At 33.7% G+C, this 15,450-nt stretch overlaps 1 protein-coding gene across 1 annotated transcript in view; it reads left to right on the top strand.

Annotated features, from left to right (window-relative positions):
• LOC118198488 (neprilysin-2-like) overlaps nucleotides 1-15,450 on the top strand; it is a 93,030-nt gene that overhangs the window by 62,768 nt on the left and 14,812 nt on the right. The window contains exons 12-14 of the mRNA XM_085821453.1: nucleotides 7,002-7,069; nucleotides 11,310-11,452; nucleotides 12,614-12,679. Coding sequence (XP_085677579.1) covers nucleotides 7,002-7,069; nucleotides 11,310-11,452; nucleotides 12,614-12,679 — 277 coding nt within the window. The remainder of the gene's footprint in view (nucleotides 1-7,001; nucleotides 7,070-11,309; nucleotides 11,453-12,613; nucleotides 12,680-15,450) is intronic.

Below are 15,450 nucleotides of genomic sequence, written 5' to 3'. Positions count from 1 at the left end.
TATACCTTTCTCGAAATCAGAGAGCTCCGAACTGCGAGGCATCTTGCATGCGACTAAAGCCGATGCTGTTTCCTACACGATATATACCGGCGGAGTCCGGGTCGTATCTTAGGACCGCAGATATTGTCATTTGCATAGGTGTCCAAATACTTATTGGTAGTCAGTGTAGATTGGAAACTGGTTGCTACCGCATCCTATCCAGCTTTTAATACCGCATCTAGCGACATGACATCCACAAGTAGCCGAGATTATGCTGAAGTTTAAATGCACTTTGACTGCGTCACTTTTTCGGCACTGCGCTGTCATAAAATAAATGCAAATTTCCGATAGTAATAACAAATAATTAAAAACATTTTTAAAATGTATTGAAACCTGATTCTAAAAAAACGTATTGTTTCATATTAACTCCAGTATAAAAATAACTTCAGTATTGTTAGAAAGAAAGAGTGATTTCATGGGTGATAATAATCTAACACTCCTGAATTCGTTATATCGAGATATCAGATCGGTTGGTGTGTAAATGTATCTTTAGGTATGCTGGATAATCACATTTCGGAACATATTTGTGCTACCTTAACGGTTCACTAGTCTTGGTATGGCTCAGTGATACACTACTTTTCTTCGTGTCATAATTTATCAGAACTTTGCGACTTATGCGACCTGAATATTTCAGCCTTCCTTCCCTTGACTGTTTGGGTACGGAGCAGTCAGGTCCCAAGCTGCAATCTTCCTGTGGCGCCATCTCATTTACTAAAGAAAGAGACTTACCAATCTTACCAAAAAGATTTGCCCATCTTTATGCTTTACTGAACTTGAATGTTTTATTCTCTAACTAGCAGCTTCGCTGCCAGCCTTCGTCTGGCTTTTAAATGTACCGGAAAAATGGCTGAAGGGAACACCAAACGTTAAATTTGAAAACTGCTTGGAATTTTACTCTGCAGAACAACTTCATAAAAAAAGTTATTACATATAACAAAATTAACCAACCTCCCTTTGCAAAATCTTAAGAACTCAAATGGTATAAAGGAGGTTAAGTTTCCTAAAAAAATCACTCAAAACTTTTCAATATCTTAAAAACAGTGAAATGAGCAATAAATAACATAAAATAATACAAAAAACAAAAAATTCTGAAAAGCAAAGTATAATTAATGATATTTTATCTTATATTTTCAAGAGAAAAAAATTACGATGAAATAAGCTGTATCTCTTAATACAAATATTAATTATCCTAATTAAAAAATTAACCAACTTTCCGTTGAAGAAAAAAAAATCATGCAAAACTTTTCATTATCTTACAAACAGTGAAATAAGCAAAAAATAACATGAAAGAAACTCAAAAAATTCCGCGCAGAATTTTACTCTGCAGAACAACTTTATCAAAAAAAAAAAAAAAAACAAAAAAAAACAATAAAAATTTTTTATATATAAAAAAAATGACAATGAAATATGCCAATCTCTTAAAAACGGTGACATAAGAAATAGGATGAAACATTGTTGCCAAACCCATATTTCTAAAAGAATGAAACTATTCAAAATGTTGCCATTTCCTCAAAAATCTATCAACAACAATAAGAAAGGAAAATTGTTGCCAAAATCACATTTTTAAAGATGTGAGGTGTGAGAAGTGTACTCGGAAGCTTCATTTAATTTTTTTTTTTTAATACAAAATATTATCCTTTTTCCAAAATTCTTTTTTGTAAAAGCAGTCGCAAGGATGAAAGTTTAACGTGTCCAAAAATCAAAGAAAAATAAACTGTACATTTTTAAAAATAAACTTTTTTAGAAAAAATCCCGTTGAAAAGGTGTTAAGCTCCCTCTGTTAAATAAATTCGTATTGAATCGATTTATTGAAACACGAAATTTATTTTAAGTTCGTAAAATAGCTAAGTGCCTACGTTTCATGACGATGTGAAAATGGAGAGTGTTTTTTGAGACATAATGGGCTATAGGAAAGCGAGTAGCCCATTCTGTCTCAAAATGACGCGATATCGTCGCAAAACATAAAATTAAAAAAAAAATCTAATTCCAATTTCGAAAAACTCGCTTCGAGGTGCACTGGCTCTTGTCCAGATGCACCTATGTACCAAATTTCGTAGCCGTGGGTCTATTAGCTTACGCGCAGCGCGAACGAAAGACACACACACACACAGACAGACTCTTTCTTTTATTATATGTAAAGATATAATTATCTTGTTGCTGAATCATGTTTAGTTAACTACGTGATACGTGCAAACCGCGTTTGATATGTGCGATGGCCATTTGCAGGATCTTCTTGAGTAAACGTAAAATCCCTTCCATGCACCAGTATTCATACTTCCCCAAAATGCTGTTTTCCAGAAATCCGATGAGACGTAATATTGCTTTTTTCGCATTTTTCTGGAAAACTATGAATTTTAAGAGTACAGTTCCTGGGACACAGTGACCCACCAGCCGCAGAGCGGTAAAGTCGCTGAACACTGGTAGCTCGACCTAGGATCAAATCCCGGCAAACGGGCTGGCTGTATGGTTGGGTGTCGCAATTTTCCCCATGTTGTAACGTGAATACGAGCCAGTTTTTCTTAAAACGTCCTCCACGAAGGTATGCCTCCCATAGGCAGATAGCTCTCGAGTTGCTTTGCCTGAATCAGTTAACCTAACCTGGATCACAGTTTACATATTTTGATTTAGAAATGCGATCTAAAAGGATTATCCTATACATACATCATATTACAATAAGATAAAATGGTAAAAATTCGATTATACGGAAAGCTTGGGAAATGCTGTATGCCGGATTTATAAGAATAGAGAGAAAAAGAAATCCAATTAACGGTTGAAAAGCCAAATGAATAGATAAGAGAATTTTGAATATAAAATTTTTAACAATCACTTTGTTTTGTTATCAAAAGCCTAGATTAAAAATTACGTTCCATTTCGGGAGATGGGTGTATTTCAGACATAAAAGTTGGCGTATTTTAGTAAACCTTGTCGAGACATTAGGTATTTTTTTGGAAGCAAGGAAGATGAAAAATGAGCAATCCCGCCTTCGCCGGGAATCGAACCACAGACCTCTGAAATACAATACCGGTCGACCGTGCAGAACTACTACGCCGCGAAGGTGGGAGAAATACCTTATATACTCCCCCTTTTAAAAGGCGACTGGGGGTTTTTAGGAGTCCCTATCGCCAAATCCGTGGGGGGGGGGCGATAGATCATCATCCACCACCTTTTAGTTCGGGCGCCACTGTAGAGACATTAGGATTTTGTGGAAGCACGCAAAATGAAAAATGAGCAATAGCCTTCGCCGGGAATCGAACCACGGACCTCTGGAATCTACTACACCACGAAGACACGCCAAGAAGGTGGGAGAATTACCTTATGATCTTAAATTCATAAACATGAAAGATCTTAATTGATTTATAAATTTCCGTCGAACTTTAACTGCAGCTTAAACTAACAGCAACAACTGCAAACTGAGATTTCAAGTAATATTATTACCTCGAATAATATACGAGTGTCATCCACTGGAATAATTTGCAATTAATATTCATTGTGGATTTCCATAATTTTGAAAATTTGATTTGATCGATACTTTGGTCACCCCGTGCAAATTAATCTGCGTCACATAGGCAGTGCTCTGTATTCAAGGTTTTGTAAAATTTAAATAATAACTAATAAGACTATCGTTTAAAGCAGAGACATTTAGACATTTTGCTTTATATAGATACATATTTATTTGCAGTTGGGAAAAATACGACAAATCACCAGCTATCAAGCCATATTACAATTATTTGCAGAACAGTATTGGTAAATTAATTTTGCTGTCTTTTTTTCTATTTTTTATTTGATTATTATATTTACTCATAAAAATAAGTTTCGAACATCATCAATTTTCTGTCTCAATATCTGAAACAACATTCGAATTCGTGTAACTGTAGACCAGCTATCAAAACGTCATTTGTTTTACATCGATAAAGAGTGGAAATGCTTTTATTCTTTTAAAACTGGAAAGATTAATTCCTCAGGCCTCCATTTTCTGAAATATTTCTTAAAAGATATTAATTTTTTCTATTATTATTATTATTATTATTATTATTATTTTTTTTTTTTTTTTTTTTTTTTTGTTTAAACGATTTTGCACAAAATAGAAGCGGCTGATTCTCATTATATCGAAAAAAGATAGCAAAATATAAATGATATTTTAAACATCTCATTTTCGTAGAATATACATTAAAAATTAATAAACATCCATACGTGGAGCTTAAATTATTAAGCCTAATTTTTTTTTTCAGTAAATAATGGTTAACAGTGGTACTTCAATGAATAATTTCTCTTATTTACATGGGCCATCATTGTCACTTAAAATTACTGAACCCAGGACATAAGTGTTTTTGCATTCGGTATAAAATAATCATTCAATTTAAAAAATTCTAATATCCAAAAAGAGAACATAAAAATTAAAATACAGCAAAAAAGGTATACAATTACATGAAAAAAGCGGTATTTTCCAGTTATAAAAATCTTCTTTTATTGTGCTGATGATATGACTGGAAGGCGACTGTAACCTTTTCTCGAAAGGTTGTAGTGACATTAGATTATTTCGAAGCAGTAGAGAGGGAAAATAAGCAATGCCCTTGCCGGGACTCGAACCGCGGACCTCTGGAATACACGCCGAGTGTGCTGACCACTACACCACGAATGCATGCTAAGAAGGCGAGAGAAATACCTTATATACTCCTCCTTTTAAAGGGCAACTGGGGATTAGAGGACCCAATCGCCAAATCCTGGTGATTGCGAATTATCATCCGCCACCTTTTTTAGTTCGGGCGCCACGGCAGAGACATTAGGCCATTTTGAACCAGGAGGCATGAAAAATGAGCAATGCCTTCGCCAGGATTCGAACCTCGGACCCCTCGAATAATTCTCGACCCCTTGAGTGTGCTGACCATTACACCCCGAAGGCATGCTAAGAAGACGGGAGAAATACCTTATAAGGTGTGATGTTGCGTGGCCCCAACTTGTCCGCAACAGTAGTAGTGACTGTTATGAACTGGAAGTTACACAAACTCGTAAGAAGGGTTTAATCCTTTTTATTTCACTTTAGAACTTACAGTTGCGTTCACTTGACGCTCACAAACTACGCCGACCCGGCGGTGTAACAAAAATAGAAAAGTACAACTAAAAATAAATAACAGGATGCATAACTAACGAAGTCACTATCTACGAGGCTCTATAATTGTAACTATCTTAACCGCGTTCTAAGATACAGCTGAGATTCAGCAAACTTTCTGATTAAGACGTTGAAAGAATTCAACTAACTGCCGAAGTAGGCACACAGGCCGAAACGCGCGGTTCTTAAACTTCTACCAAGCAACCTTCACGCTCGTGAATCAAGAAGCACACTTACAAATTCGTTTCCCTTCTATTTAACTCAAATTACTTCTGCTAAAAATTTGAATACTCTGCGCGTTCTACTAAAATTTACATACTCTGGCATTGGCAATTCCAGGGGAAAGTAAAGGCTTGACAGGAAAGATTGCTTAAACTTAAAATAAATGTTAGTTAAAATAAATATAAACCTTACAAAGGTTTCAAAAATTAATTTGGAATGAAGCGCAGAATGTGCACAGCTTTAAAATGATTTCATGTGCAATAAAATACTTGTCTTCAGCAGTCAAGAGTTCTTTCAAATTTTGAACTGTCATAATCGCTTAATATTTTATTTTGCATCCAAATGTGCATATCATTCACATGCAGTATATTTGCCGGATACAGATTTTTCGCGTTGTTATTTTTTTAATACACACATGGCTTAATTACACCGACTTCTAAAAGTTAACCAAGCAATGCAAATAAACAATTGTCGAAAGCGTAGTTGAATCTCAGTGCTGAAAATCGCTACGAATACAAATGGCAGTACGTAAATATCGTATGTCGAAGATATGATAATTAGGCACTCGTTGAAGATGTCAGGTTCTGAAAAGTTTGAGAGATGGTTCATTTAAGCGTTGATACGGAAGTTTTGTGGGATAAATTTTCGAAAAGAAGACGAATGGTGAATTGTAAATGCTGGTGGTCTGCCAGACGCATTGAAGCAGCACAGTCAATCAAACATGTCTCTTTTTTCATTGGCGTTGATCTCTCGGTAATTTCTCGAATGTAGAAACAATTTCAAACAAGTTAAACAGTTGTCCGAAGACCTGTACACGGTTGATCAGAAGGTTGCTATGCGTTCTGTACATCAGTATATTGCTATAGTGGGCAAGAGTAATCGATGAGCGGCATCCACAACTGTTTGGCATTACAGTCTGTTTAATCCATGACTGTAACTTACACCGTGAAACTTACACCGTGAAACACGAGATTCCAGTGGCAGCATACAACTTCCGTGAGAGCTGTGAAGCTGTAGAAGTCCTGGGTCATTGCGCTGAAAGTGCCAAATAATGATTCTCATTCCTTGTTTTAAATCTTAGTTGACTATGCCCAAGTCACCTTGGTATAGATTCACTGTTCTGTAACTGTTTGCCCAAATTTTAGACGACAATCGGCGTTACATGGAGCTTTCTAGCCATCTGCGCTTGTGACTGGCCTACCTCCCGTCTATCGACATTTCTCCATCTCATCTTCATCCATACGTTCGTGTCTATTCATTTTGTATAATATCTTATAAAATTTTCCCAACACTTGCGAGAAAGACTGCGAATGTCGGGAAGGAGTACAAGCATACAAATCGAGAAAAACCCTCGTGCCCTTACATCCCTCCACAATCGCAGCTTCGCAGACTCGCACGCATACGCTTAAGTGTGCGACTATGAATAATTGAAAAATTCTTTTGATACGTAGTACCTTACGTTCAATACTTTTCCTAGAAATAGACATAATTTTCACATTTTCTTAATTTTGCATACGAGTGTACTACTTTAAACCTGGTTTAAATTTAATGTTCCACTTGAATTTCTATGCTTACATTTATAATATTTGTAAAATGTTATAAGAACCGCGCATTGCTTTTATATTTATTTCAGCTACCTGAACTTTGGAGCACTTGGTTACCTTATAGGTCGTGAAATTCTACGGGCATTTGATAAGAAAGGTAAAGTGATTACTTATATTCAAATTGCAAAAAAAAGTCCTCGATTTAAACCTAAAAAAAGAAGGAACAGAAATTATATTGCATTAAAGTTTTAAAATATTATAATCACAGATATAGCATATAGTTAAAACACAGCTGTTAAAGCAATAGGAGCTAATCAAAGTTTTATGTTAGAATACTATTCGTCAGATACAGAGGCATAGCTAATGTTTTCGGCGCCCGGGGACAACTAAAGATTTTGCGCCCCTTTCTGTGTTCCAAGAATGAAAAACATTTCTTTCTAAAATTTGTAGCATCAATTTGGTACCTTCTGGATGTTGCGCGTATGGGACAGATGTCCCCCCTTGCCCCACCCTAGCTACACCACTGCTCAGATATCAACAGTTTAATCAAAAGTAATGAATTGTTTTTACGTATTTTCCAACCAAGGTGAAAGGTGGCTGATCCGCCCAACTGGAATAGTATTTAGAGACGCTGACTGCCATACCAATAAGTGATAAGTGACGGAGGGCGTGGGCACCATCCCTCTACCACGATGGTCAATTGGGCTGCCATACCGAATTGCCCGGGCTCGAATCCTGGAAAAGAAACGGATATTTGTAAATGTATAATGTCTGTGCCGCATGGAAGCACTCTAAATATGTGGCGATCCGAAAGTCCTCTCGAGAAGTTGATGGTAGGGGCAGAGGGGGGAAGAACTTCGGACCCATTCCCCTCTCCACCGAAGTGCTCTCCATGGAGGTAGGAAAGGGAGGAGAGGCCATTCCGCGCTAGAAGTGAAGCACTGCTTTGAAGCTTGGGTCACCAGACGGGGTGTTCTTTGTTTACATTCAGAAGCTCGCTTGACAAGATTCTGATAGTATTTCGACACACGACAGTTCCATAGAAATCGAAAAAGGGACACTCTCGCATGAAAGAAACATTCATAGTGTAATGGATAATAGCAATTTGTATAGTTTACTGTCATTTACGCAAAAATCACATCTTGCTTATTTTTCGATAACTAACAACAGCGATTTTGATTATGAATTTGTTTTATAAAATTCTAAGCTGTTGCACTACAAAAATATAGATTTTAAGAAAATTGCTAAAAGAGATCTGCCAAAATTTATTTTCTAGAAGATTTGAAAAGTTTGAAACTTGATGGCTAAATGTAAATATAAAATTATGTATGTTAAAATATTTGTAATTAGGCACATAGGTCAGATTAAGTTTTTATTAAATAGAGTAACGCATGCAAGGGCTATCTGCCTAAAGAGAGAGATGCCATCGTGGAGAAATTTTGAAGAAAAACTGACCTTTGAGTGGGTATTAAAAATAATACTTATAATTTTCATTCAAATTATATTCATATATATTTTATGTAAAACTTTCGGGTGTATGCTAAATTAGTGTAAATTACTTTACACGAAAAATATAGTGACTGCACAGAAATTAAAGATTTGCACATGCCGAAAATGATAAATAGGAAATATGTATGGGTATTTATGCATATGCTTGCAAAAAGCATGTATCTGCTTTTGACAAAATACTTAAATATTCATTAAATTATTTATAAATGTATTTGAAATGAAGAATTTATTCACTTATAAACAACTGTGAAAGTACTGTGAAGAAATCTAATGATTAAATGTATCTAATTTATAATGATCATAAATGTTATCTAAATATATAATAACCTTAATATTGAATTATAAACATAAATTGAAATCCTGTTGACAAATACGTTATGAAACTATTTAAGCAAGAATTGTTCGTATTGGAAAGCAATCTGTTAAAAGGTATTGTAAAGCAAATGCTATGAGATGCGCACTTAAGAACGTAATAAAGAGTTTTGGAACATGTATTGTTGAAATGAAGGGTAAAAAAAAAAAAAAAAATCTGATAAGTATAATTAAAAGAATTATTCCCTTTACATTTTATAATAACTCAGTTACAAGTTTTAAATAATACTTAAAAAAAAAACTTATTTTATTCCCTTTCAGAAATGTTCAGAGAAAGTCAAATACTATTTAATACCTATTTAATTATTAGGAATTAGCGAAATACTTATTTAAAGTATTTCGCTAATTCCTAATAATTCTCTAATTTAAAATGAACCGAATAAAGCATTAATTATAAATTAACTTACATTTTTCGATTTAAAAGAAGCCAAAAATCATGTCATATTTAAGAAAGTATTTTAGGAAGAAGCTCTATAAATAGAAAAGAAATAATGCATAATTTTAATATTAATAATACAATAAACTTTGATCTTAATTTTTTTACCTTAACCGAATAAAATCGAATTACCGTAAATTTTTTTTCTAATGTAATTAACGAAAACTTGTGAAAATATTTCATTCAAATTAAACCAGTCTGAGAAAACTGTCCTGCGAAAAGTATAGCATTTAATTCCGTTCAGAATGAAATGTTGTTTAAAAATATGTTGTTTTCACATACTTAGGACTCTGAAGTGTTGTAGAAAAAGAAAATATATACATTTATATGTATATTTGCGACGTAATTACAAAATATTTACACCCGAACGCGTCAAGTCCCATAGAACTCAATGGTAAATGACCCAATGTTTTGGTCACCACGTAGGGATCGCCGGTGCTTCAGAGCAGGGTACGGAGAAACTTGTTTAGGGCGACTCCATCTTACTTCCTACCTCCATGGTGCTTTCCATCAAAACTGGGGAAAGAACTAAGCAAAGTCGTACTGTCACCTGTACAGTGCTCAAGACTCTTGCCAACGACAGGCGAAGTATTTCACTCCTTGCCGCGATGAATCTCCTGGTTTTGCTCTGATGTTACTGTCAGACAAGTGAGATAAGTCACAACAACAACAAGGTGGGTTGCACGTCTAACTTAGGGAATCATTCCGAAAGTTTGAAGGCACAGGTTAGTTCTTCATTTTATTAGATAATTCCAGACCGCTCTGTATTTCATTATAAAATTCATAAATACAAGTTATTTATTTAGTATACAAAAAACGTAGATAAATGGGAGTTCGACCTTTACGATTATCTGATAAACAAATTCATTAGAACGTTAGCCAATCATTCTGGCGTCCAAAACTCCCCAATGGCATTTAAAACTATAACAAAATAGTCATCATCTTCGTGAAACAGGATCAATTTCCTTAAATAGGAATCGAAGAAGTATTACGCAGTTGCATGGTATTTTGTACTGAGCCATTTTGCTGAAGCACAGAATCTTTCAGTGTAAGCATCGTAATTTTAATATTTCACTGCTTTTTTTTCTGCAGAAGGCAGGTCTAAAATTTTTATCAAATTTTTTTTATTTTTTAGTCCAAAGGGATTTCAGTCCCGAAGGACTATTGCTTTCTTTTGGCATTTTGCATCGGACTCATAAACGTCGGTTCACTTTTCAAACTGTTGCCACAAAATGTTAGAGTCCTGCATTATATTTGAAGAAATTAAATAATGAAAAATCTGCATAAATGATTGTCTATTTCTCGCATTGTGATAAAACAATGGTACATAGAGCCATCGAATTTTGAATGACGAAATCCTACTGCGAATATGGGCATCTGAAATCCCAAATTTGGAATTTGTTTTATTATAGATTTTATATTTTATAAAACTTTAACGAATTTTTGATTCACAAACTCAATGCTTTAAAAGCGAGAAATGGCAACGTTATATAGAAAAAAAAAATACTTTTATCTCCAGCTCGCGAGACTGTGTATATCGGAAATTCTAAACATATGCTTAATTTAACATTATTTTGCGATATTGCTCTTGAACTGAATTTTATGGTTTAAGTGCAAAGAACATGATATTTAATAAATAAAGGTAGCACTCAAAACGTTAAAAAAACGCCCCTTTGGACGTAATTTAAAATCTGAAAAATTTCAGATTTTTTTTATTTTATTTATTTATTTTATTTTATTTTTTTTTAATGCAAGAAAGAAATAGAGATAAACAGTTAATTTAAGATATCCTTCTTTATATTATGAAATCTTTAATAAAAATAAAAAGTATAATCCTTCAAAATATCTTCAAAAGAATATTATTTTCGCTCTCGCAAGGATAGGATTGAATTATTTAAATTATATCAAAGTACACGGGGTTATTTGTCGAAGGTGGTGTACCCTCGTAAAGGTTTTAAAAAGATAACTAAATCCCATCTCATGAAGAACGGTATGTCTAAGTTTGTTTGTTTATCACGTAAAATATAAAGCTGTGTGTATGTCTTCGTACATTTTTAATGCTCATATGATAACATAACAGGTCAGCAGATTGACGAAAAGGGCAACAAGGTCAGATGCTGGATATTAAATCAAAATAAGGATAATTTAGAGGATCAAATCTCCTGTCTCGCGGAGGAATACTTTTTTTACGTCAAACAACTTAACCCTTGGATTTATGGCAAGGTAAGACACATTTAAATCTCTATCTCTTTCATACATGTTTAAAATCTTTTCTTCAGTTTAAGATTAATATATATAAATATCTCATATGAACACTATATGACTTCCTTGTACGGCTTATGAAATTAAACACGTTTTTGCTGCACTTCATTTAAACTTATTTCCTCGAATTTCATTAGAGGTATATTTCTCATTCAATCAATTCAGTTCTCACTTCATGGCCAGGCAAAAATACAGAAAATCTTAAAATATTTTCGTTAACAATTGTAAAATTCAAAAAATCCTAAAACATACACAAATAAAATCAGTTAAAAAAATAATTATTACAATTAAAATTAAGGTTTTCTAGTTAAAAACAAGCAATTCGGCCAACGGGCAGAAAGATAAAATTTTCGGTGCACAAAATTGACTTCATTCACTATTATGCTAAGAGTTTCAAATGTAAATAAATGGCAGCCTCGTTAGGCTTAGCGCCACTGATAATTCTACAGTTGATAATTCTGCAACTATTGGATGCGAATTAACTAAAGACATGAAAACTTAACCAAAACATACGAACAACTTTTTAACTTTTAAAGCAAAAATTGCCAACATAAATGCCCGAAATTTGCCAACATATATAAGAATAACAAAACTGAGCTCATCGAGTCGGGTAACAGAGGAGGAATATATATATATATATACGTTTGGTGTGGCCAATTGCAAAAAAAGGGAGGTGCATAACTAGATATTATAGCAGTCCCATATACAAAATTTCAACTTTATATGGGTGGGCATTTTTGAGTTAGGCGAGATATATATGTTCGAACTACATGTTATAGCAGTCCTGTATACAAAATTTCAACGTTCTGAGGCTACTCGTTTTTGATTTATACGAGATACATACATACGTAGGTACGTATGCACGTACAGACGTTATGAAAAATTTCATTTTCACCTCAGATGCAAAAATGTCCTGCGTAACTAGCAGGGACATCGTTTCCGACGAAAAGTGCTTCAATTAGGAAACTCTCTAATGGTAGGAGAAGGAGGAGCTAATTTCTAGGAAAATTTTTTCCTATCGATAAATCTGATAATCTCATTACACTCACCTGCATTCTTACGTATTTGCATCTAGCTGATAAAAGTTCGTGAACTTGTATTAAAACAATTTGTCTTTCACAGGAGACGATCTTCGAGACACCCGAAGATTATGTGGCTTACAGCTCAGGTCTAAAAGCAGCTTATGAGGTAAGCTGTAGATTTTAATTTAAGAAATCAAAATTAGTGATTTAAGTTACAAGCATAACAATCAAACCGAATTTTGCTGCTATACAAATATAGAGATTTATGCGTATGATTCAAGTTTATTTGCAGAAATATTGTAAAGGGAAAAAACTGAAGAATTAATTAAAAAAGTAAATGGGAAATAGTTTAATTGAATGCAAAACTAAAGTTCAAAATTTCATAAGTGTTTTATCTTGACATACGTAGTATACTTTAAAGCATAATTACAATTTTTTGAAGCATTTTTTTTTTAAATGTAGTCACATCACCTGCGCCACAAACTACAAAAACAATCATTTTCGTATTAAATTCTTGTTCACATTTTGGTGTTAATTTAAACTTTCTTTCTAGTTTTTCCCCGGAAATTATTTTTCCCAAATCCGTTTAACTTTCACGTAAGTACAGGTTTAAATTTAAAATTCATATTAGCTTACTCTTTTAACCTTGAAAGCTAACAGAATCTCCTTTCTTACTACTATAAATTAACCTCAAACACTTCTCCAAATAGTTTTAATAAAATCATTGTTATTGATTATCTCTATCAACCTTGACATTACAGTAATATTCTCTTATCACCCACTCTCTCTCAATTATGTACCCCATTACTACATCATATACCACTGATAAAACTGAAAATGCGCTCTGGATTGAAAGGCTGAAGTTATTGGAAGTAACACAACGTATAAAATAGCTACAAGTGTTTTTTCTCATTTAAAAGCTCATTATGTTAGAAACATCTGACTGCGAAATCAGTCCGAATAGGAAATTGAAAATATGCAAATCAAACGATGTTTGGCGATAAAGCAATTTTTTAGGGATTTTAAAAAAAATTTATTTCTCGTGAAAGTTTGCTGTTGTAATCAAATCTGTGAAGATGTTCGTAGTTGGCAACCAAAAATCCATTTTTAACGATTTATTTTTGGATTTTGGGTTAAATATTAGCAGCTAACTCTTCTACTGTTATATGTATGTAATAATAAAATTCTATAGTCAAGAATACACTTAAAATTCTAATTGTATGTTCTTTTCATTTTTAATGGCGACGTTGTTTTATTTGAAAGTACGTGGAATTAAATTCACAGCCCCGTAGTCAAGTTGTTTTTCCCGCCTTTTCTACACGTACAGTTATAGAATGTTCTCGAACTGGATTGGCTGACGAGGCTGACGTCATTTCTTGGAAGCTCCGCCTTTCCAAAGGCTATAAAAGGACTCGCAAAAGAATATCGGGAGCTTTTCTTTAATGCAACGATGCAGTAAACTTCATACAAAAATTATTAGTAATTCTTTTTATTTACTCCGGATATCTGATTTTGTAACTGCTATCTCTCCTTAATAATAATAAATGGATCCTGTTTTTTAAACTTATCGTCTGATAATTTAAGCTTCGACTACATCTATATTTTTTTCAACGATCTATTTATTCTGGACAAAAGCTGATACATCACATGTATATTCTTTGATGACGACAATTGTACATATTTATTGAGGAAAATTAAAAGTTCAACCTTGAAAGATATTCTTTGTGAGTTCGATATATTGTCGCAGCCATTTTACTCACTAGTTTTAAGGGTTATCCAGCGGACTGGGAAGATACGCTGTAAAGCACAAAGCACAAATATCCTACACACCCGAATACAAAAGACGTGTGCGCGCAAACCCCATGTTATTTGCTGTAAAATTACTAACACATGCTTGTAAAATTGGTGCCTTATTATATTTCTGCTTTGTTAGAAACTTTGTGCTTTGTTAAAAACGGTTTTACGAAGTGTTAGACAGACGATACACTCCTTCGGCCATCTAAATTAATCGAAACGGAACGAAACATAAAAATATTTAAGAAAACTTAAATCATCTAAATTAATCGAAACGGAACGAAACATAACGAACGAAACATAAAAATATTTAAGAACGAAACCTATTCATTTCCCCCTGATGAGTTCTGAATTGTAGTTTCAATAAAAGGAGATTAATTTTTATTTGTATAATTTTGTATATTTTCCCTTTCGCATTTTTATTTTTCGAGATTGTTCTACTCTTTATTGAACTGATGAATTCTCTCTTTAATTGGATCAATTTTGATATTGTTTTAAACCTCTTAAACACGGTTGCAATTATTATATTATAGAGAATTTGCCATGCAAAAAACTAGAAGCATACTGGCAAACTATGCCAAAAGCAAGAACAAAATATGAAATTTCTTACATATGTACGATATGAAATATGAAAGAAAATTACTAGCTTTAATTTATCAATAGTCCGTTGCTCACTTTAATTTGGCTACGTCATTTCCTGAAATGTAAATTGCGTCATATCCTGTTCTGCTTTGCCAGACAAACGTTGTTCAAAACATTTCTAAATTGGGTTTCCCTCACAAGATAGTTATTTCCAACTTCAAGTCATCATTTCTACAAAATATCATGCACACACATATATGTATGTATACAGGGTGTTTTGACAAATCAGTTAAACAGAAATAGAATACACGGAGACGATGGATCACCATAACAATGCATAGTCGAAAACGCTTTTTTGGCGTGGTAGTGATGACACAAAAATGGAAGGGTACAAACAGTGTGACAGGACATGTTTTTTATGTTTACTGTTTGTTAGCAGAAACCAGCCAACTAAGAACAAAAATAAACAACGATCATCATTAAAGAAGGTGTTCGAAATTACGAACCTGGACCGTGATCTTCCTCACATCTTCGCCGCATGGGAGATCTGCATCACACTTG

The sequence above is a fragment of the Stegodyphus dumicola genome, chromosome 7 (genome assembly GCF_044657685.1).
Source record: "Stegodyphus dumicola isolate Sdum_Otavi_A_Nest chromosome 7, ASM4465768v1".
Taxonomy (NCBI): domain Eukaryota; kingdom Metazoa; phylum Arthropoda; class Arachnida; order Araneae; family Eresidae; genus Stegodyphus; species Stegodyphus dumicola.
The sequence above is the reverse complement of the archived record's forward strand: the minus strand, read 5'-3'. Positions and strand labels throughout refer to the sequence as shown.